This window comes from Pelmatolapia mariae, linkage group LG16_19 (genome assembly GCF_036321145.2).
Source record: "Pelmatolapia mariae isolate MD_Pm_ZW linkage group LG16_19, Pm_UMD_F_2, whole genome shotgun sequence".
NCBI classification, from domain to species: Eukaryota; Metazoa; Chordata; class Actinopteri; order Cichliformes; family Cichlidae; genus Pelmatolapia; species Pelmatolapia mariae.
The window spans coordinates 2,761,056-2,784,702 of record NC_086241.1 but is presented as its reverse complement, the minus strand read 5'-3'; the positions used below and the strand labels follow the sequence as shown (position 1 = coordinate 2,784,702).

Here is a 23,647-nt window from a genome sequence, read left to right as displayed (position 1 = left end):
TCTGACTTTTTCTCACTGGTTCTGAGTGAGAGTTTGTCTATGACAGAGCCCCGTTACTCATCGTTGTACTAAATATAACACAATTAAATTTGAATTACTTTGGCTTATGAAAGAGTTTGTGATGACAGAGGAGCTGGCAGCAGTGCACTCAGTGAAAGGGACTACGACGAGGACTGATTTGTTGACACCAGTTAAACCGATGGCTGTCCAAATCTGAGAGGGAAATGCGACGAACTTTCAAAGCAGATGTGAAATAATGTAACTGAAATGAATCGAGATCTGAAATTGGTAATTTAGCACCAGGAGGTGTTGTGTAAGCGCTAAAAATTAACCATGTTGTTGGTGTTAGAACTTTAATGGTTAACTTCAGAAGTGGCTGAATCACAGACAGTTTTTCACTTTGGAGTTTTTACTCTCAAAGAGGAGAACTTTACACTCATAAGCACACGTGCTCAGAAAATGTTGGCCGTCTTTGGATCTACCATCATCACATTCTCAGTGATGAAGTCTAACAAATCCAGATACACAACCTCTCTCAGTGACCGCACTGAACCTGACTTTAATGCACTTAAAGCCCAAAACAGACCAGATTTCTCTCACTGAGTGAGAACTAAAAGGGAAGTAGCTGAAGTAATTAACAAGAAGCAAGACAGCAATAGCACTTTGTATTAAAAAAGCCTTTGAAATTTTATAAAAGCATGCACGTGCACACAACAGTCCCAGTTTGTCATGTGGACTCTTGGGGAAAATGCTGCAGAGGCCTCATTAACAGAACCTGCAGCTGCCCTTTTAACCACTCGGTCAGCTTTCAGGTTTGTGTGACAGAAGTGTTAGTTAGCTGTTGTTGCTCTCTGCATTTATACTGTGCCGGCCATCGAAGCAGCGGGTCCGCTGCCTCCTGGCCCTCTCTTCGTCCCGGTCTGCCTTTGCAGACTTCTCACAGTGAAGGCTCTATGGTAGAGTTTAAAGTTGACCAATTTTGCTGTAATTGAGCAGCCTTACTTCACAGCTGAGGATAACAATGACAGAAGACCTTTGGACAAAGAGCGGGCTGGATTGTAAACTGCTTCATCACTCATAATCGTATGATTTTACGATGCTTGTAAATGAACGTTTATATTAGAAAACTAGCAAAAAATCCCTTCTTTGCATCTCTAATTTTAATCTGCTCTGTATTTCACACACAGCTGTTTGTAAGAGGCTCTCTGTGCTCCTGCTGTCAAGTGTCTGTGCTTCACACATTCATTTGCATTGTTTAAAACAGTGATTTTTTTAAACATTTTGAGCTTAAGGTGTAACAAAGGGAAACCAAAAATAAAGCTAAACCTGTATTCATATGTGACGTCCCTTCTTCTCTAAGGCAGAGACATTTTTGGGCCTCTCTGCTAGCGTATGCCCTCCATGCATCACCTTAACGTGCCTTTAGGTTCAGACCCAGTCCTCCTTTGAAGTACTCTGCATCTCTCTCAGGGTGGTGTTTCTCAGTGTCGGTCTAGTTTGCTTGGTGACATATTGGCATCCCAAGTCAGACTTAAGCTAAAGCAGACTAAAATTTCTACCACCTGAGCAGTGTGGATTGGGTCAGTGGACAGAGGTGCCCTTCGACTCACAGTAAAAAAAAAAAAAAAAAATCTCAGATCACTATAGTGTGTTTTAACACCAACTGGGAACCAGTGGTATAAACATCTGGCACCAGGTGTAAGCTTAGACGTCATCAAAGTAACTTGCTGTGTGTCCCTTCTCAATGCTTCCTGGTTTCCTTTATTCTTTTGAGATGTCCGAGTGGCTGTAAATGCACACTGAATAGGATCCATACCTCACTGGTTTACCATCTCTGGTTCTTGTATGTAAGACCTCCCCAGGCCAAAGGATCCTTCCCTTTTGGACGTTTATTCCCTTCCTTATGTTTTGTTTACACCACTGCCACCAGTTACCCCACCCTATCACCTCCACTGACCTTCCTTTGTGTGTAGCACCAGAGAAAAGGTCAAACCCATGGATGCTTTTTGAATGGAGTATTTAAGAGTAGACTAAATTTACATGCATGCAAACACTCGAATCATGTTTTTCTTTCTAAAATAACCCTGTAACCCTTCTACTCATCTTAGATATTGTTTCCTTTTCTTTTATGGACACGTCGCTCCCCTGGCTGCTTGGTTGGACTTGCACTGCAGTAGTTGATATCGGTTAAAGACTTTTGTTGTCATTAAACAATCTGAGTGTCTCAGAGGGAGAACTGTGTGCTCACAGGGAGGCAGAAAGACTGCAAAGACTCTAACAATGCTACACACACACACACACACACACACACACACACACACACACACACACACACACACACAATGAGTCCTTTGTACTCCCTCTCCCAGGGTACTGTAGGGGTGCGGTATGCCTCGTCAGCTATGCCAGCTAGCATGGGGCCAGCCCCCCTGTGCTGCCCAGGAGCTCTCTTGGGACCTGTGTGTGTGTGTGTGTGTGAGATCGAGGCAATCCTGCTTAAGCTTTTTACTCCTTAGTTCTTAAACACTTAACCCATTTCTGGAAATAACATTTTGCACATAGTTGTTGCGTTATAGCCTCAGAAAGAATGTCATGTAACTGGTTTGGTTCGTCTGTTTGGTTGCATGAAGTGAGATAAATGGGAAACTCTAGGCCTAGTATGCTAGAAACAATGTTACCTGGCACATGGAAAAGTACTGTGGCATCCAGGGAACGTTCACCACACGAGTGATGTGTTTTTGTTTTAACTAAAAAGGCTTGTGCTCCAAGAACCGGGGGGTGGTGAAACCTGGTAAACAGTTGAAACTACACCTGTCTGATCAAATAATTCCTACTTTCTTATTATGGACGAACAGATGCTGCCAGCTCGATCAGGCAGTGGTGACCGATTGGTACCGATTTTATAGGCTGATTCTAAACTCCTGAGCACTAGAGGACGATGAGAACTGTGGAGCTGCAGATTGATCTCGGATGCACACAAAGCTTCTGTTATGAGATGTGACTGCTTCTCATGGAAATGTGAGACAGAGAGAAGAGCGGTGTATATTTGAGAGATATTTCCCAGTCCCAACGTGAACGCAGGCAGTGACTGGTACGGCCTCGTCAGAGAGGGCAACACCTATTCAGCTTCTGACAGCTTGACATTTTCTCTAATCTCTTCCACACAAGTCAGAATGTATTCCAGGGAATTATATTATTTCCCATAAAACCTTTATAAGTTTTCAGAGCTGCAGGCATTGCAAAGACTGTGATCAAATAATCAGTTTTATCATTTATGAACTTCATGGAGGCCGAGGCAACTCTAATTTTCATTAATATGCTGAAACAAGAACACTGAAGTCTTTTCTTTTTCGTGTGTTTGCCTCTACAGAAAAAAGCCAAAGGCGAGGAGTTGTTTGAACAGATCATGTACCATCTGGACATTGTTGAGAAAGACTACTTTGGAATACGCTTCATGGACTCGGCACAAGTTCCAGTAAGGATGGAGGGTGTCTTTTCACTCTGTACTGGTTGTTTTTTTGTTTATTTATTAATACATTTTTTAATGCCCGACTAAATCTGCAGACTTCCTGTTAATACTTAAAGTTAACATTTTTTTCCCCCATTACAGATATTGGATCTTGTATTGATGCATAAAAAGTCAATGCTTACACACTGTTTACTTTTTTTTTAACTTTTAGCACTTATGTTATGGAAAAATATACATCTAATTGTATTTGTTGGGTAAGGAGTTCAGTTTGATTTATGACTGTATTATAGTAAATATCAAACATTTAAATATCTATTCTTTATCTGTATGTTGCTGGTGTATAATTCTGTGTCATGCTTTTATTTGATATCATACCAAGTGTCTGACAGTCGTGTTTTAGCCACACTGGCATCATATCCCACATTACTGCTCTTCCAGGAAGGGTTGAGACACAGACTTTCGCTTTCAGGGCTTAAAGGCTTGGTCCACTCTGGGAGTCGGGCTGTCCTCTTATTCAAACAGTTTGTAGTCATCGGTCTCTCGGGGACTCTGTTCCTTCACAGGGAAACTCAAAGGCAGGCAAACAGGAGGCAGGTTTAGAGCGCTGGGAGAGGGAGGGCTGCAATAAGGAATGTGGGGGAGAGAGATGAGAGAGTGCTGTGAGTTCCTCTGTTATCTATCTCTGTCTCTGACATGGACACAGACACCTCCCTCTCTCTCTAACATAGTTCATGCCTCGCAGAGCCTGAACTTCCAAGAAGAAACCTCGAAGAACAGTGCACTTGTTAAACAATTAACTTAAATGGTCACGTTGTATCAGTTGCACAAATCGGTGCTTCATGTTTCTGTGTTCAATAAAAGCACATGTGTAGTAATGTTGCTTTTGGCTTTCATGTTAGTTTTGCTAAACCTTGCTGTATTGTTTTAATTGTTGCTACTTTGTATTCTTTCAGCATTGGCTTGATGTCACAAAAAGTATCAAGAAACAAGTGAAAAGTGAGTATTACAGCCCAAACACATTGATCCCTGTGTGAAGAGCATGTTTACATTTTTGGAAGAGTTCAGATTAATTATGGTGCATTTCTGTGGGTGGGTGTTTCTGGACTCACTGTGGTCTGTCTAGTCTTTAAGTCAGGTTTCCTAAATTGTGCCTGTAGTTTGAATGTTGGAGAATATAATTGTGATGGTGCGTTTACACCAAACGTGTAGTAAAGTTTTTGTACAGCACATTTGCATTTACATTTATCCTGGGCGGGGCGAACAGAGCGAAATCAACATCTGAACGACTTAAAATATTCTCTTGCAAAAAAGAAAAGTAAATATAAATTTACTGTGTTACGTGACAGAAACTGACCAGCTGGGATTCTCCTGCCGACATCACCATCACAAATGGATTGCTTTGAAATGTTTTTCCTGTTGAGGCCAATACGACTGTGTTCATGTGAATAACACGAGGCACACCATTACACACTATTGTGTTCTTAAATTTCATAAATATCTTTTTTTTTTTTTTTAAATTCTTCCATTTAGTTGGCCCTCCTTACTGCCTTCACATGAGAGTCAAGTTCTACTCCTCAGAGCCGAACAACCTGCACGAGGAGCTCACCAGGTGGGCTGAGACACCCACACCTACATTTCTTTCCTCACACTCACATTTTAAAATCCCGCTGTAGTGAACTTTAAAGGAAGTCATCGTTTTGCCACGCACCACTCAGAAGGATAAAATATCTGATAATTTCCTTCTGTTTTCTTTCAGATATCTTTTTGTGTTGCAGCTGAAACAAGACCTCCTCAGTGGCAAGTATGTAACTTCTATTTCTTGCACACATGAAGCACTTTTAAGCGTTTGCATGTTTTAAGTTGTCAGGTGTTAAAAATGATGCCTGTTCCCATATTTGTTCTTTACATTCTGAGGTTTCTTCTGCTTGTTCAGAGCAGAAAATGATCAGCATTTTTCAGCCACGCGTTGTGTTGCAGCGCCTCTCTACTCGAGCTCTCAAAGCATTTTTATACAACATGTCTCATTCACACGGGAACATTTCAATGACAGCTGTTAATACAGCTGTGCTGTAACTGTGTTTGGTAACTAAACAATCCTGCACTGTAGCCTTTGAATTGCTTTAAGTAAGAAGCTTTATTAGTTACCAAGGCGTGGACAGCTTTTCAGTCAGGAATGAAAGTTGGAACGTTTGGTTTACTGAAGGGACACGGAGACATTTACATAGGACTTACCTGCATTTATTTAAAGGTCAAACTACGTTAGGTTTTACTTCTGCTTCAAAATATAAATTTAGGGATTGTGTAGTTTCCTGAGCTTTGAAATGTATATGTAAGCTTAAAGCTCAGTGTGCTCTGCAGACTGTCCTCAGTCATAGTTTCTAAACTCTGACTAGTTAAAATGAACTTCTCCTGCTCAGATGTGATCCTTTTATAAATGTTGGGTTTGCAGTTTTTACCTTGTAAGCTTAACGTTAGGTTACCGAGGAGTTTGTTATTAACAACAGCTCGTCAAACAAGTAAATTCACTGAGTAAGAGAGATGTTGGCTGCGTGGAGGGTACGTCTACAAATCTCTGAAGTGTGTGACTCAGATTGTGCTACAAATCCTGAACAACCTGGATCAAAATAATGTTGCTGATTTAATACGTTGTTACAAGATCTGTGTGAAATTTGTAATATCTCGACTTTTGATCTCTGGTTAATGTGTTTAAATGTGAATCCTTTGTGTTGGTTTTCTTTGCCCTGTAACCTTTAGAGCCTTACAGGATTATATATTGAGCTGCTGGTCATTGGAGTATAGAGGCCTTCATTCAGTTGTTAAATGGAGATTAAAATATGGAATTCTGATTTCCTCTTTATGGAAGGGAACCTGCAGGGCTTGAGCTTCATGGGTTTCACTATGATTAATTTTTGCACGTCTGTATTTTTAGGCTCGAATGTCCGTTTGACACAGCGGTGGAGTTGGCCGCCTTCTCACTGCAGGGTAAGCACATCAGTGTTTCACACACACAGCTTATGTTTTATGTAGCTGGTGATTGTTCTGGTCTGGAGATTCAGCGCAGCTTAGAAAGTCAGTGCAGCCAGATCTTACAGCAGCTGGAGAACTTTAGTCCATGCAAACTAAACGAGGCTGCAGAATAGTAGCTTCAAATGCTGACTTGGTGTTCTTGGTGAGGTTGTGTGCCAACGAGGCTCTCACATCACAGATGCATACAGAGCAGCCTGGGTGCTTCTGATGTGTCCCTGTTTAATGAATGTGTATTTGCTCTGGAACCAGTCATGGCAGTCTTTGACTTACACTCTGAGCTCATACCTTCACACACCTGCAGTAGCTGTTTCATAAGTCCACTGTTTACCTGCAATGAGCCATTTCAGAGGTGCTGCAGAGGAGCAAAGACTGAGTCACTGGAGACATTTATGGAATGGGCTTGCGTGCACCAACCCTTGTGTGCTCACACTTACACATGGTCATTGTGGGTAAATGCCAGCTCATTAGTGCTCGATCCTCTTCTGTGGCCCCCTAATCCAGCACCCTTTCTGCCTTCTCCCTGCCCCTCAGCTGAGCTTTCTCCCTTTATTTTCAACTTTTTCACATTTATGTTGTTGGTCCACGTTTAGGGATAGGCTAAAGTTATATTTTCTCCCCCTTTATCCCGAGGCTTAGCCTCACAGCTGGACTAGCTAAACACTGAAGATCACAAACCTGAGATGCTTCTGTGTGTCCAAACCCTGCAGATCAGCCATAATCACGACTCTTTCTTTCCCTTCTCTGTTTGTGTCCGGTGAGACAATTTTCTGTGTGATGGTTTATTTCTTATGCTGTCAGCTGGAATACCCGTTACCTCATTGGACACTTTTAGGTGGGTGATTCAGTATAAAACCAGTTAAATCTGAGGAATTCATGCGTACAGTAGTGTTCAGAAGTCTCGACAACCCCTCATTTCTTTATATTTTGCTTCCATGGAGCCAGACTTTCCTGTAATTTTCAAAGTGCGCTTTCTTTGGACAATGGCTGCTTTTTTCTTTCAGTCCAATCCTTGTACCCGACCATTTTCAGGGAAATGCTTTTGTTTAAGCCGCGCAACTCTGACCTCTAAATGATCCAGGCACTCAAAGACCCCTAACTCAGTCTTATGTCTACACATAAGAGGAAACATAGCAAAGAACCAATTTTAAATTTGATTATTGTCTTTGTTACAAGCAGCCGGCCACAGAAACTGACCATTTATTCTCTTCCTTAGAAAAAGCCAAAGATAACACAGACTGGCATAAAACAATACTTTTGCACCATCAATGTGATTTCCAAAGAGCTGTTTGCTTAAAACGTGGCATATCTTAGTGTAGACGAGCAGCAAACAAAAGATGACGTGGACGTGTCTACAGCACACAAACAGTATCTGAAAGTCAAGTTCTTAAGAAACAGGAAAAGACCTGACACAGGACCTGAGAGATGCATCTGGAGCTTCATCTGATCCATGTGCGGAAATGGTTTCAGTGGGCTATCAAGCAATTGTGCAAACTCTCTTCATGCCTTAAATACTGTGTTTCCATGTATGTTTGCACATTCTATAAATTGTTGAACCCATTTCCTGTTTTTCTAGAAATATATGAAGAACAGATTTATTTTTATTAATTCATTTAATTATTAGTTTGTTTGTTTTTTTACCCTTCTAATCCCATCGGAGCGTGCACGCTCTTATTTGTGTAACTATTTTTAATTCCCAGTAGAAGTGCAACCACGTAAGCTAGCGCTATAATTTCTTTTGCATATGAAACCAAAGGAGTTGCACTTGCATATCATGCAATCAACTCGTCCCAGGTGGCAGTTTCCTTCCACATATGGCTTTGCAAAAATTGCGTAAAAAGCGCTGGCAACAACAAAAACATTCCACAAACACGCTTTGCCGATCCGATCAGCTGTTCATAGCACTTCCTACGTTGGAATAAACATCAGGGCGAACTATTGCATGTCCGCCATTACCTGCCAAAACTGGAAGTGATGTCATTTTTCATGGGAAAGTTTTTTTCTACTACAGGGCCTTTCAAAGGTTTACTGGTGTTTTTGAAAGTCATGCTTGACTTTATGGCTTTTTGTATAGTTTCTGGGAGGCTTAATTTCACTGGTGGAAATAGTTTATTTTGATGAACATGCTATTATTATAATATTTATTTTGCTTTTCCTGCAGTTTATAAAAATTGGTGCATCTCAAAAATGAAACTATGAAAACACTCAAAATACATTTCCTGTGGTTGGAAACTATTTTGGGCAACTTTTTTGCATTTACAGTTTTGATGGATAAACCTGAAGTTTCTGTAACTAGAAATGTTTGTTTACAAAAACATTTTTTATGTAGTTACTACGGACTTCATGCATACATATTATTAAAATTTGGGATGTAATGGTTGTATTGATGTATAGCAACTTGAAATGTTCCCAAAAACGGGACACAGCAGGTAAATATAAATATAAGCTCTGGTGGACTTGGCTCTGTGGTGGAGAGCTTCATGTGGGCTTCCTGGGGTTGAAGTCGGGATTTTGGTAAAATGCTGAATGGGGGGGGCGAAATATTCCATCATTAACCGTAAAGATGCGTCTGTGTGTTTGCAGCTGAGCTGGGCGACTGTGATCCATTAGAACACAATTTGGATCTCGTGTCAGAGTTTCGCTTCATGCCTGAGCAGACAGAGGACATGGAGCTGGCTATATATAACACATGGAAGGAGTGCAGGTAGGTGTTTCGTTGTTATTGAGGTAGTGTGTTTATGAGCACAGGTATAAAGTCATGTAATGGCCACGCTGCCATAGACCCCAAACATCTTAGGACTGCACTTTCATTTTTTTTAAATTTAATTCGCACAAAGTTGTTTTAAATCACAACAGACGGTAAAGACCCGACGATTAAAGAGTTCGTCAACAACCAGATGACCCCACAGCTGGTTTGGGGGATGAGGAGGCAAAGGGAAAGCACGTGAAGCGGTGGGAGGGAAGGAGGGGAGTGTAGTCTGATGCATTTGTGTTTCCTCCTCACCTTTTTCAGAGGTCAGACACCAGCCCAGGCTGAGATCAACTACCTGAATAAAGCCAAGTGGCTCGAAATGTACGGGGTGGACATGCATATGGTGAAGGTAAGTGACACGGTCTTTCTCTACCGTTTACACACACATCAAGCACACGTAGGATTCCAAACAGGAAGTGCCCTTGATGAAAGACAGGAAGAGAAAGGAATGTGCATCGCAACATTAGCATATGATAAGATCATAATGTGAGCTCTTTGATGTGTCTTCTTTCTTCTCTCTTCCTCTCTTTTCATCACTTCTGCCCTGCAGGCTCGAGATGGTAACGAGTACAGCCTGGGCCTGACACCCACTGGAGTTCTGGTGTTTGAAGGACAAACTAAGATCGGCCTTTTCTTCTGGTACGTTTCATTCGGACCTAATTCACTTTTTTTTTCATGCTTTATAGACATAATTTTTATTTCGTCCTGCCTTCCTGTGTGACTGTCTTAGGCCCAAGATCACTCGTCTGGATTTCAAGAAGAGCAAACTGACGCTTGTGGTCGTGGAGGATGATGATCAGGTGATCATGAGCGCACACGCACACGACGCACACATGACGGGCAGCAGACCGTGGAGAATACGGATTAGACGAGCAGCATCTTTTTAATGTTAATAGAAACAAAGTAAAACCAGGTGTAAAAAAATGTACTGAAATTTTAGAAAAATGGATAAGACCTAACTCCTGTGCTTACAAGACTAAATTAAGACTAAATTAAATTCAAAATATAGATAAAATGTCTAACTGTAACACCTGGCAGTGTGATCACATTATTCAGCACATTAGGTGCGAGCAGGTGTTTTTCTGTCTCCATTACTGTGGCTGCTCTGAGTTATCTAATTTTTCACTCTGAGTCATAATAAACTCAAATAAAGCCTAAATTAAAAAAAACCCTTAATGAAACTAAACAGAAGTGAAAAAAAATCAAAATGAAATAAGAATAAAAGCTAATTTAACAAAATTCAAACCTTTTATTAACTCTGGTTGCTGCACGTTTGCTCCTGTTTGAATGAACTTTTATCATTTTTCTCAGCTGGTCTGATTGAAGTAAATTACAAAATACCAGACGCTATAAAAGCTAAACTTTACTTTACAGCTGTAACTCTACACTGTTGATCTAATGAAACTCACTGAACACATCTAATGTGTCCGCTTCCACAAAGAAACACGAATCAGGATGAATTTCAGCATTTTGAGAAAAGTTCATCTTGCAGTGTAAAATCATTATCCTAAATCCTTTCAGAAAATTCCAACAAACGACATTTTTTTGTTGTTTCTTAACAAAGAAAAATCCCCCCAAAAAACTTTGTTTGACGTTGTTCCCAATCCATATTATAACAGGGAGACGTGTGTGTGTGTGTGTGTGAGAGAGAGAGAGAAGGAGCGTCTGTTTGTGTCCATCCCTCGGGTCTTTGACTGAGGTTAATAAAGGAGCCTGCCCCCTCTGGTATTTCTGGTATGCACCCCCCAAACCTCCCAACACACACACACACATTCTCGTTTTGTTGTCTTAGCAAGGACATCTAATTGACATAATGCTTTCCCTAACCATCAAAAATGAATGCCTAACCCTAATCATAACCTAATCGTAACCCTGACATTAAAACCACATTTTGAGCCTCAAAAATGCCTTCAAACTTGTGAGGATCAGCGTGTGTGTCCTCACAAGTATAGTAGAATGCCAGTTTCTTGTCTCGTTTTTATCGTTAACTCGGTTTTCCTGGGTCTTTTCACGTGTGTTATGAATAAATCTTATTTTTTTCGGTACCGGTACTAGTTTTATTTTGTTGTATTTATCCGCGACACCTTAAAGGCCGGTCCGTGAAAATATTGTCGGGCATAAACCGGTCCGTGGCGCAAAAAAGGTTTGGGACCGCTGGTGTAAAGGATGTTGTGTTTTTCCCCCTTGGAGTGGGAGGTTGGGGTGTAGCTTCATGCATGTGTGAAATACCAGAAGTACACCTGAGAATAGATGAAAATGCAGAAACGGAGTGACTGGCACTGGACCGGCTCCAGGTCTTGTAACTGGCTGCAGTGCCAGGCGGGATTTCATCCACGCCTCTCTGAGAAATCAGATTAATGAGACAGCACCTGCGCTGGTGGTAGAGCCGTTCATTCCTCACATATCTGTCCCCTTCAGTAAGGAAAGCTCTGATTGTACTCCATCGCAGACGCAAAAAGCTGTAGGTTCGATGACCAAGTAGTCATTCCTATTACACTTCAGTAAGTCTATGCATGGCTAAAGTACATGCGTAGTTGGGGCATGTAATGCAGACGTGGAAAAAATGATCAAAACTTATTATGCAGTTTTTCCAGTAATGTTTCCATTGATCAATAGGGGGCGGTAACCTGCATTCTGGTAAAATGCAGTGATTTTAAACTATACTTAAAATAAAAACATCACTGGCTTGTTTGAGTCCTTTTTACCTGCCAGATCACTGCTGCAGTTTCAAGTTCTACTCCAGCTGCACAAGTTCACACAATTTGCTCTAATGATGTCAAACTGCTTTAATCGAGTCCAACCCTGTCCCGATTCTCCTCAGGGTAAAGAGCAGGAGCACACCTTTGTCTTCAGGATGGACCACCCCAAGGCCTGTAAGCATCTCTGGAAGTGTGCTGTGGAGCACCACGCTTTCTTTAGGCTGAGAGGACCTGTGGAGAAGAACTCTGCACGCTCTGGATTCATACGCATGGGCTCACGCTTCAGATACAGGTGAGAGATGCACAGCCAGGGCTGTGGTTGTTCAGTCTTTTTGTGTATATGGTCTTAGTCAGTTTTACGTAACGTTTAGCCTTACATCCCAGATCATAAAAAATACCATTCCCAAGCTTTTTTAAAAAGGAAGTCACAGGATAAAATTAGGATTTTAGCTCTGAGAAATATGGTTGTGGTGGGAAACATGTGCAGTTAGACTTAAACGTAAACTGGGGATTATGGCAGACTGCTCGAGATTAATATGTCACAAATTTGATGTGTTTGTTTGTCATTGTGCGCCAAGAAGACAGTCTCAGATTGACAAACAGTACTTAATCACTCTCTATACATGCCAAGTAGCCCATGTGTGTACACACAGATACTTGCAGTGGTACTGACAGGCACTCAGTATCAACATGCTGCAGTAGCAAGCTGCTTCCCAACTGTGTGTTTAAACATTACCCAGTTGGATAAGCACGGGCAGTAATGTTGATTTAACACGGGGGTTGAAGGGGTTTGTTGTTAATGAAAGGTTATCGCCTGGATGCTTTCAGGGTTCAGCAGGGGTCATTGCTGCGCCTGTTTTTGTCACAGAGCATCGTTAAGAAAGAAATGTTTGTTGGGAACAAATAGTGTTTGCAACTGTAAAGAAATTCTTGTGTTTGCACGATCAGCGGCAAGACTGAATACCAGACAACAAAGGCCAGCAAAGCAAGGCGCTCAGCATCATTTGAGAGGAGACCGAGCAGACGCTACTCGAGAAGAACCATGCACAGCAGAGGTGAGCTCAACAGTCGCACACATACCTGCACAGCCTGAAACGTGACAGTCAGCATTAACACTCACGGGAACAAATATTCATGGAAGCATGCATCACAACATCAGGGGAAAATGTTTTATAGTAAAAAGTATTCTTGTGACATTTTTCCTGTCAGTTTAACTGCTAAAAATTAAAAACACTGACTGATTGGCCACAAAGGAATTCCACCTGTGAGTTGAATGAATAAGAGCTGAAGTAGTTGGGAAGGCGTGCACCTGTGCACACAAGGTCCCCCCTATGTGCACTGCGTGCCGAGCCGTGTAGTCCCGGGAGCACTGTGTACGCTTGGGCAATAAAGTTGTAACAAAAACTCGAGAAGCTTCCCGAGGACACAAACTAACAGAGCTTTAGAAATCCTCTGCTCCTTCTGTAAAAAGCATTAGTACTGGAGGAAGGATGGAAGGAGAGGTCCTTGAAGAAAAGCTGCCCAGAGTACAGAGTAGCTCGCCTTTTAGGGTGATCTTACAGAACATAAGTAACCTGCTGTAACCTCACGAGCCCCTCCCTAAACTATAACACAGACACACCAGGCACCAGTGTAAATGCTGGAAATGGCCTCGACCCTTCGTGCAGGCTACACTGTAGCTTTACTTGTATTAAACTCAAAGACGCTTCTGCAAAGAAATGAATTCGGGGTTTAAATGTTGGTTCAGTATGAACAAGAGTAAAAACAGTCATGTCTGCTGTAAACAAACAGCATTATTCATGTGGACACAGTTCTGAATGTGTTTTCTTTGCTTTTCCAGGACCGTTCAACCCACCAGAGTGAGTACAGAGATGTATAAATGTGTTCTTATACATTTAAGATACTTTATTTGTCTTTTTTTGTGACCATTTTCACATTAATTTATGTAAATGTTATATCTCATTTATTGATTATACGGTGGCTTTCGTTCTAAACACACATATTGGGTCACATGATATAAATTTATCCGAGTATTTTCACGCACTGTTTTCAGTTAATCATCAGGCTGAGCCTTTTGTTACAGGGATGTGTGTGTGTGGGCTAAGACGTGATGTCAGCTGCAGCTTTAAGCTGTCGTGGGAACTGAGCTGCTGAGTCAAAGCATTTATGATAAATGGGACTTTACATTACAGCACATTAGACAGGTCTGCAGTGTGACTGCACTTTAAGCAGAGAAACATATATATTATTTAAAGCTGTGTCAAATGGATGAAGACTTGCTGTCTTAATTATGTATGAGGGTTTTCAAATTGCCTCGTGACAGACGTTAAATTAAAACTTTGTCATAATTTAAGACAACTTTTATGTTTTCATTGTCCCAAAATGTGCTGCATGTGTCCTGGCCTGCAGGCTAGAAGCTCCACGAACAGTTTGCCACCAATGATGGTCACTCACCCAAATTTGCAAGACTTGAAAACTTTATTCTTATTTCTTAAATGTTCTTAGCGTTTTTTGTTTTTGTCTGTCATTTCAGTTACTTGCAGTGTAAAACCAAATAACCTATATTAAGAATGCTTGAGCAGAGCTGTTTGCTCTTCAAATAAAATCAGTTTCTTTCTCTTAGGGCTTTTTCCTCAGGCAACGGAGTCAATTCCAGCAAAGACAACAAGGTGAGGAGAAAAACTGCTGTTTTTTAATTAATCCACTGTTATCTGGGGAAAGAGAAGAGCAGTGAAACACAACAGCAGGTTTAGATGTTATCACTGAGAGAACAAACGAAGTCCTGCAGATAGATGCAGTTTGATGATAAAAGATTTCAGCCGTTCGTGCAGATGTTCCTTCTTTTTCTCAGTCATTTTAATATCCCCAGGTTTAATCATCTGTTCAGTCATATTTGTGGATGTGTAGCTTTAACTTGTTTGCTCTGTGCTCCTCCAGGTGACCCCCAGCAGAAGTGCATGGGCAGCCGTGCCTGTGGTCAGCCCGGTTGCTGCTTCTGCCTGTGGACCAATGGAGATCGAGGCTCTGCCCAGGAGTCCTGGGGGAGAAAAAAGAAGGTTGGTACCTGCACATTTAGATCTTTCATTTTTTGAGCTCGTCTTTCTCCCTGACGAGCATTTTAGAAAACTGAATCAGGATTTTAAATTTGATTCCTTTTTTTTTTTTTTTTTTTTTTGAATGTCAGTGACGACTTACAGCTGCTCATTGCTGTATGAAAGAAAGATGCAGGAAGACACACAGCAAAAAGATTTGGGTTAAAAATAAGGGAGGGCCACTCACCCGATTCCTTTTAAATGTTTAACTGTTTCCTGATTGTTGATTGGATAAAAAAACAGGCCATGAGACTGGCCTCATCGTGCTGTGAGAATATTTTTTTCATGTAAGACCACGAGTATGGAACGACCCCAGAGTGGACAGGCAGCAGGACGTGGATGATGACAGTTTTTATCTTTCTACTGTATTTTTTTAATCCCATCATTCAGCCTCTGAGTGATGTGTAAATAATTTCAGGCTTTTTTCTGTGATTTGATCTGTTATTTATGGATTTATTGTGTGTGTGTGTGCGCGCGCGTGTGTGTGTGAATGAACACAAATGTGCATTTGCATGAATGTATGTAAGCATCCAGCTTTGTTATAAACCTCCCGTGTTTCCTTGTGTGTTCCAGTATGATTATGTACTGAGGATAATTGTCTGGCAGCATGCTGGTAGGTACAGTCAGACTGAACATTGACATGCTCTCGCTTTAACCAATCATTGGCTGTGCACTATCGGCTTTGAGACTGCGGCTTTGGAAATGGGTTTTCTTGCACCGAACAGACAACAATTCGCCGCGTTTTGCTGTTTGTTCCCTTTTGATCAGCATGGAATGCAGCAAATCGGTGCTGGGAATGATGTTGTGATTTGGGCTGCTGTGCGGGAATCAACGATGTGATTTCAGCTTTGGATCTATTCTCTTTGATACTGTTGGTGCTTTGTAGTGTGTAGGTATCCTTGCTTTTTTTCTTCTGATGTCATTCTGAGCATCCTGTGAACCACCGACCTCATACTGGAAAACTTTAAGGAAAGTATCAGAACCACAGCTGTGCGTGAATCGGTGTTTATTTACAGATGATCTGTCAGATATATCATATCTTATCCCCAGAAGAGACTTCGGCTTTTATATGAGGATTTTCCAGCATGTAAGTGAATGTTTCTGACCCGCGTACAAGAACAAGAAGGCTCGTTCGGAGCTATAAAAACCGGGCTTCCTGTCACGTCCGTGGTGCACTGGCTCATTTTTGTTTTTAGACTTAAACAATAATCCTGGCTCGCGTCAGCGTGGTGTGTTCCCGTGAATTTGGCTTAATGAGTCATTTGTACCCTCGGCTAAAGAGATTCAGAGCAGTTTACCAATTAGTTTACCATTACTGTAAGTGATGCCTAGTAGGAAAAAAACCTAATTGTCCTTTAAATTGACATAAGACATAATCTTAAATAAGGCCAAAGCATTTACATGGCCTCAATACCTAATATACCCTGAAATGAGTTTATGTAATCATTTATTCATTCACTCGATTTTTCATAAAAATCTCAGCATTCCTGCTCTCACATAGATAAAAATGCTGATGTTACACATTTTCTGTTTTTACCCCTCAGCCATAAAAGGCTGATCGGGTACTGGCATCACCCACTGGCCAGGCGGCGTGGTCGCCCAAGTTTGTGAATGCGATAACTCGCATTGATACCGTAAGCCCCTGTACTGAGGGGCTGAGGTAGAGCACTGACTGCCGCCAGTAGTTTTATAGCTTTTAGGAAAGATTAAGTCTACGTATGATGCCATTGTTTCAGCGACACGTACGGGCCAGCGATGCTCTGTGTTCTTGAGGCGATGCTGTCGAGCCTTCAGGGACTTCTGCATTCATTCAAAATGTTTCATCAGCACAAGATCTTACACCGAGATGAGTCTGTTTATAACCGACTGAGTGGACACGCGGAGGATGCTTTGACAGTGACATTGTTACATCACTAATGCTTTCGACTAATCCCCCGAACTCTTTCCTTTCTCCTCTCCAGCTCTGCTTTCTCTCTCGCTTTGAAATCAATGGGGTTTTTGTTTTTTTGCATGGACCCCCCCCCCCAATAACCCGCCTGATAACATGAACAGTCAACAGACAAATTTGTTGATACCTATAACCCTGATTTTAAACTGTGATACAGACATTATACTCTAGATTATATATAACAGGCAGAACTTCTAAAAACTGCTTAGCCAATTTTATTCAGAACAACAACGCACACATAACATCGACGTTCAGCATAAAAACACATAATATATATTATTTGTAAGGATTCGAGTGTTATAAAAACGAATCCCCAAATGCTGTATTGATGTTGACATTTTTGGTATCTTGGGCAATTTATATGGTGTCATCCAGATTAATTAACATGCATACATACGCTATGATCATCTCTGTAAAATGTATATAAAAATAGAACTAATCATCAGTGGCAGCAGATTACAAAAGCCTTGATGTTATGGTGAGAGTGGAAACATTGGGGAGTATTTCAGGTGAGCGTAACAGCAAAAAACAAAGTGAAATTAAAATGTGACAAATACGAATTTAAAAATAACGACTGAAATTTCTACAAACTTAAAAAAAAAAAGGCGTTAATGAGCCCACGGTGACATCATCAGTGTCCCATACTGCCATGCTGTGCCTTTAAAGGTTGCCCCCTCCCTGACCCTTATTCAGTCCTGTGAGCTGTTTTACTTCTCTGAACGTTATCGTAAGTGTTAGTGGATTAGTCTCAGCTCAGTCCCTTTGGAAACAATGTAACAATATAAAAAACATAAAATGAAAAATACAAATCAAATCTCTGTAGCTAAACACTGCACGCAAAACCTAAAGGTCATTGGAAGTTCACCCACTTATCATCACGTACCATCAAGTCAGTCCCAGTTTGGACCCAAACTCCCAGGAGACCCGTCGTGGATAAAAGCTTCTGCTCAGGAATATATAAACAGTATAAACATGGATTTGACACGAGCTATCAAACATCAGCCCCTAGAGGTGCAAAGCCAGGCCACCGATGCCCCAGAGACATCCAGTCCACTTCACTTAAGTGTTTATGTGACAGCATATGTCACACCACACTTCAGTGCACGCTGGCAGACGGTGTTGGATGGCATACTCCTGACACTGCAGAGCTCGTCACGCAAACCCGCGTCTTATTCATTTATTCAGAATGATTTATGCCCATCAGAGTGGCTGTTTTTGTCACTGAATAAATGGTAACATATTTACACAACTTGTCCCAGTTATTACACACTCTCCTACGTTCATGTTATCAGCCTCCGGCTGCCTTCTTTATTCCCTTTCTTTTCTTTTAACAATCTTCTTCTTCTGCACTCATTTCAATAATTGCTTTCCTCCCAGTCTCTCTTTACTTCACCTCACACACCCTGTATCTTCACTACCTCATCACCTTCCCTTTGCCACTCTTTCACTGCCACCCTGTTCTCCTCAGGTGTCCTCTTCCCTCCATCCTCCCCGCTCTTTTTCATCAAGGCTCCCCAAACGGAGTTGGACAGATCTGACCAGCTGGCCGCCGTCTCACCGGCTGTACCGGCGCGAACTGGTCTGCACGCTAATGAATGGGAAAGGCTCAGCAGTGAAGTGACTCGCCTCAGAAAGCGTCGGACCACATGGATGGACACACTTAGTGTGAATGTACAGATTTGTGATTAAGTGAAGCGTTCCTCAGCAGAAGTCTAACACTACCCACATTTGTCATCTCCTTCACATTCCCCCCTTTCCCTTCAGTCCATCTCTGCACCTCATGCCTCTGCTCCTTGACCTTTGGCTCAGTGACAGTTTTGAAAAGATAACTTCCCATTGCTCCTTTCCCTCTGCTTCCTAGCCTCTCCTTTCTGTCCTTCTCCCCCCTCTTTTTTTCCCCTCCTCCTGACCTTCATGCCAAACCTCAGGGGGGAGGCTGGCAGGCCGGGGTGAGATGGTATCAGGCTCAGTTTTATGAATTCAATTCCAGTCTTGACTCTGTGAGGAAACAGCAGGTCACAGAGGTTCTGGGGGATTTAGGCCGGTCCTCTTCTGCTCCTTTCCCCCCTCAGTCTCAGAAGCAATTTCCTGTGTTTGTAATATTTCACACACTACTGCTGTGTTTAAATTCAGTTAAACATTTTTATAAATGAAATTAGATTTTTTTTTTAAGTGAATCTGTTCTTGCATTTCTGCTGCTCTGTTTAAAAGGGAGTTTGATAAGAGGGTGGATGTCGTTCATCTGTAGGCAGATTAGTCTGAAAGGGTTTTAGCTGTAGGTGAAAAATGAAGCTAACGGTTCACCATGTCTATTTCCAAATAATTTCTGGATTAGTTAAATTCTGTTTGAAGGTTTTATTGTTGCCTAATCATATTTTATGTTGAGCTTCTGTGAAAGCTTCTGAAATGAACCTGATGCTGCCTCCTCATTTGACTTCTAGCAAGAGATCGAGCTAGAATAATGCGTTAAAACGTGCTGCAGTACAGTAACGTCTAACTGCGAGCATGCCACAATTAAATAGCTGAATAATCATGTAAATAATTCAAATGCACTGATCTTACATGGTAATTACACTGTTTATTGCACATCTCAACCAAATGAAGATAAATATGTAATATTATGTAGTTAATTGTTTACAACGTGACCAAAGCGTTTCAGAAACTGTTCGATTTTAAATCAAAGCAGGATAGTTTTAAATAAAGTTAGTTGTATTTCAGATCAGTCTTATTTTGAAATGATGAAATCAGAAAAGGCTCCAACTTTGGACGTTTGTTAGAATTATTTTATTTAACACGGTCACAACTTTTCCCATTCTATGTTCAATTGTTTTAAGCCAATGAAAAAAGCTAATAAATACACATTGGAAGTAAGTCGTACATTTAAGTTCTCATCTTTGCTTTAGAATATAGTGCAAAGAATATTTTATTGTCTGTAATGTGATAAAGTTTGTGTTTTCGGTTTGGACCAAATCAACCTATCATCACCTAAAAAGATCCTCATTGTAAGTGTTCGGCCCAGTTTGATACTGTTACATTTATCACACTGTAATATTCAGTCAAATCCTGGTGATTGTATAATTAAGTCGATATATGCGAGTCGTACTGGGTTACTGGATTACGATGTAGGATTCTTCAGTGATCTTGTATCGGATAAACTTGTGCAAACAGATATTTAAAAATGCTGCTCCCGTTGTGGAGGACTGAATAAAGACTAGGGAGTAACCGGTTGCCGGTTTCGTAGTTCCAGTCGGTGTGCGTCTCCTCGGTGGTATATGCGTCTGTCATATTTGCCTTCGTGTCTTACTCCCACGCCACGGCTCGATTCCCCTCACGGTGGATCTTTTAACATATTTATTGGATTTTTGAGCCCACGTACAAAGAATCGCACTTTTCTTCACATCTTTTTGTGTGTTGTCCTTTAACCCCTGTACTCTCCAGGCAGTATGTTGTAATATACAACATTTGTTATGTTTTGTTGTGTCTTCAGGCTACAGAAATATGAGGTAATTACCGAGCTGCTGGAAGAGCTTCTGCTAAAATCCGTGTGTCAAATGTTCTGCTTCAAGCACCTCTAATTCTGAGAATATTACACCGCATTATTTCCTGCTAAAGTTATTTTGCGGGCAGTGTTTTTACCTCAGGAGGAGACATTTTTGCATTTTTCCCCTCAGTGGACTCAAACGTGGTTTCATACTTATGTTGTAAAATACAATAGTTTTATCACATGTCGGCAACGTGACCCTTTAACTTAACGTTGGTGATGATGTTAACGGTTAAAGACTATGGATTACGAGTATATTCTATATGCTTTTCTTTTGGTTTTAGTAATTATTATTTGACATATTATTGGATGTTGGTGTGTTACTCTTAAACACCTTCTGCTATGTCAGCGTGGATCAGTTCTGTCATCATTGCAGAGTCCGTACATACATTGTCGAGGTAAGCTGTATGAATCACAATCCTTTTCTTCCAGTTTGTGTTAAAAACCCGTAAAACAGCCTCGATTCTTTGTTTTCTCTTTAAATGTATTTATTGTTAACCCTTCCATCCACAACGCAGACAGAAATGGCTGAATCTGCCATGATTTCTCTTCTTGTATGTCTCTAGTTTGCCAGTGGTTGCTGACGTAATGGAGACGTGCATCGATGATGTCCTCAGAGCTCCTGTTGTCCCTGCAGTCACAGCTATCGAGGAGCCTGCACAAGCCGCTGCCTATGCCGGTGCTAGCGTCCCTGCAGAAGATGCGCTGAGTCTCGCTGGTAAGGCTCCAGCGAACTGGCCAATATTTAAAAACTTGTCTTAGAAGCCAGGCTTTAAAGAAAACTGCTGTAAAACAATAAATGTCTGTTTTAAGAGACTGAAATAATGGAAAACTAAAACCACTCCTCCTGATTAGAGAAAACAAAAAAGTGCAGCTTTACTTTGAAATGTTTCTGTGATGTCACCTCACAGGGGAACAGCAGATTTTGACTCTTTGGCCTCATTTTTCACCGTGACGGCTGCCGCCTCGTGCAACCTTACTGACTGTTGATTCGCTCATATTTTTCTGTTAATGCCAGCAATCGTTACACTCAACCAACACAGTTATGAAAAAGACCCAGAGCTGACTGTTAATAAACATCAGTGTCCTGAGAAGAGACGATCACTTACTAACTATATAAATAAAGCGAAGATAACTCGGTTGGTTTGTCTGTTTCTGTGTTTATGTGCGGCGACTCAGAAGCAGCAGCTCGTCTGAAGCAGCTGGAGTTGGAGAGCAGTCCGCTTCTCGCTGCGCCGAGAAATAACATGAACGTCAACGTGGCCATGAACAACCAGGCGAGTGTTTGTGTTATTTCCTCTAAAATCAGACTCTGCTTGCTTTGATGGAGACCAGCAGCACTTCTGTGTAGTTCACTGGCAGTTCGGCATAAACAAACACATGTGCGGCACAGCGTGATGAAGCCTCTGTGACATCTGACCCTGCTCCAACAGGACGATGTGGTGAAGCTCACAGAGAAGTGCGGGCTGAACAGTGCGGGCAGCAGTCCATGCGTGACTCCGCTGCGCACCCCGGAGGATCTGAAGAGTAACATCCTGAAGGCTCAAGCTGAGGCGGCCGCTCTCAAGGTGCGCAACAGACCGGGGGGTGAAAAAGTGGACAAAGAGGGCGAGGAGACGGAGGGGAGAGCCCTCCGATGTACTCTGATTCTGTTTGTCCATCAGAGTGAAAGCCTCATCAGCTGACTCAGCTGAGCAGTCTTTAGTTAAGCCTTCAGTATTTTGTAGCCTTTTGGTTTTAAACACATTTAAATCAAAACAGCTAAAGTGACATTTTGATTCATGTGTGTGAATGCCTCTCCTCATAAACACCTGTTTGCTGTGTGCAGGGGGCTTTGGAGGAACACGCTGTGATGCTTGGAGATAAAAACTGTAACCTGCAGGAGGCTTCTGCAAGGTACGCATGTTTTCACTCACCTGCACTTTCAGGAATATGATAACTTATTATGTTCAGTGTCAGAATAAAAGGAAATAGAATCACTTTTCCACTCAGACTGTTATTTAACCCTTCAGGATCTTTGCATTAAGCAGCTCTTCAGAGCGCACCGTGCTATCAGCACAGGGCACACTGTCACCGCGCCTCATTGTCTTGAAACCCGGCCCTCGTTCCTTCATCTTACTGAGTCATACCAACTGTCAGTGCTTCATCCCAGCCAATCACAGCGCTCGCTGCTGCTCGAGCTGATTAACCTCTTGAATATTTATAAGGATTATTAGCATAGCTCACAAGTTACGTCAGCCCCAGCTCGGCAGCGCTCCACAGAATGACAAACGGCTCGTAACCGAAGCAGCGAGCGACTCACGCTGGAGAATAAACAGCGTTGGATTTGGCAGATTCTGTTGTTGACGGTTTTAGCAAATGTTTCCTATTTGCATGGCTCTACGATGTTGTTCTAAAAGCATTTCTACTGAAACTCATAATAATGAAACCTGTTTAAAAGTCATTTTGTTTACTTTGATCATGGATAAGTTTGGCCTCCTGTCTTTCTGTGGTAACCACAGTGAATGTTTTATGCAGGAATAAGCGTTATGTGTGTGTCTCTCTGCCAGGTTGAAGGTGCGTTCTGGGCGAATGGGCAGTAACTCGTCTCTTTGTGTTAGCAGCCGCCCTGACGTCCAGGACACCTGGGACCTGCTGAAGCCAGCATCCTCCCTGGTCTCATCTGCAGGCGCCAGGTGAGCCTTTGTTTAGAAAAACAAAACAATACTGTAGTTTGTACTTTGTTGCATCAGATCTCTCACACATTATAGTTAAGGCCTTGACAAAGACCAATGACAAAGTGTCCTGGCTTTGTAGGTTGAATGAAGTTAAGGTAAAGAGTTTGATTTTTCATAGTTAGCAAAAGGTGATTTGTTTTCAAGAATGTGTTAAGGTAAGCTTAACACAAAACATGTTGCACATTTAGATCAAATGGTTTAAAATAATGTTAACAGAGATGAATGTAAAGTGCTGCATCAGCCAAACAGGCAGTGAAACATTAATGGGGCAGATTAAAGTCCTTATAGTCTTTGCTGACATCTGCTGGTGTGTTTGAGTAATGCATTCGTGCATGTGTGTGTCTGTGTGTCGCCCGGGTGTGTTAAATCACATGACTTGAGTTCTGCCTGGATACTGCTGCCGTC

At 41.7% G+C, this 23,647-nt stretch overlaps 1 protein-coding gene across 4 annotated transcripts in view; it reads left to right on the top strand.

The window, feature by feature from the left end:
• The window catches only part of epb41l5 (erythrocyte membrane protein band 4.1 like 5), a 35,404-nt gene that overhangs the window by 6,870 nt on the left and 4,887 nt on the right, over positions 1–23,647 (top strand). For 2 of the 4 annotated variants that reach the window (XM_063497410.1, XM_063497407.1), the window contains exons 3-21: positions 3,371–3,475; positions 4,423–4,465; positions 5,000–5,078; positions 5,226–5,270; positions 6,399–6,451; positions 9,077–9,197; positions 9,507–9,594; positions 9,796–9,884; positions 9,976–10,045; positions 12,067–12,236; positions 12,893–12,999; positions 13,785–13,803; positions 14,568–14,613; positions 14,882–15,000; positions 21,092–21,243; positions 21,705–21,802; positions 21,959–22,093; positions 22,354–22,421; positions 23,075–23,200. In XM_063497410.1, the coding sequence (XP_063353480.1) occupies positions 3,371–3,475; positions 4,423–4,465; positions 5,000–5,078; positions 5,226–5,270; positions 6,399–6,451; positions 9,077–9,197; positions 9,507–9,594; positions 9,796–9,884; positions 9,976–10,045; positions 12,067–12,236; positions 12,893–12,999; positions 13,785–13,803; positions 14,568–14,613; positions 14,882–15,000; positions 21,092–21,243; positions 21,705–21,802; positions 21,959–22,093; positions 22,354–22,421; positions 23,075–23,200 (1,733 nt within the window). The remainder of the gene's footprint in view (positions 1–3,370; positions 3,476–4,422; positions 4,466–4,999; positions 5,079–5,225; positions 5,271–6,398; positions 6,452–9,076; positions 9,198–9,506; positions 9,595–9,795; positions 9,885–9,975; positions 10,046–12,066; positions 12,237–12,892; positions 13,000–13,784; positions 13,804–14,567; positions 14,614–14,881; positions 15,001–21,091; positions 21,244–21,704; positions 21,803–21,958; positions 22,094–22,353; positions 22,422–23,074; positions 23,201–23,647) is intronic. The other 2 variants (XM_063497409.1, XM_063497408.1) reach the window with 2 other exon arrangements.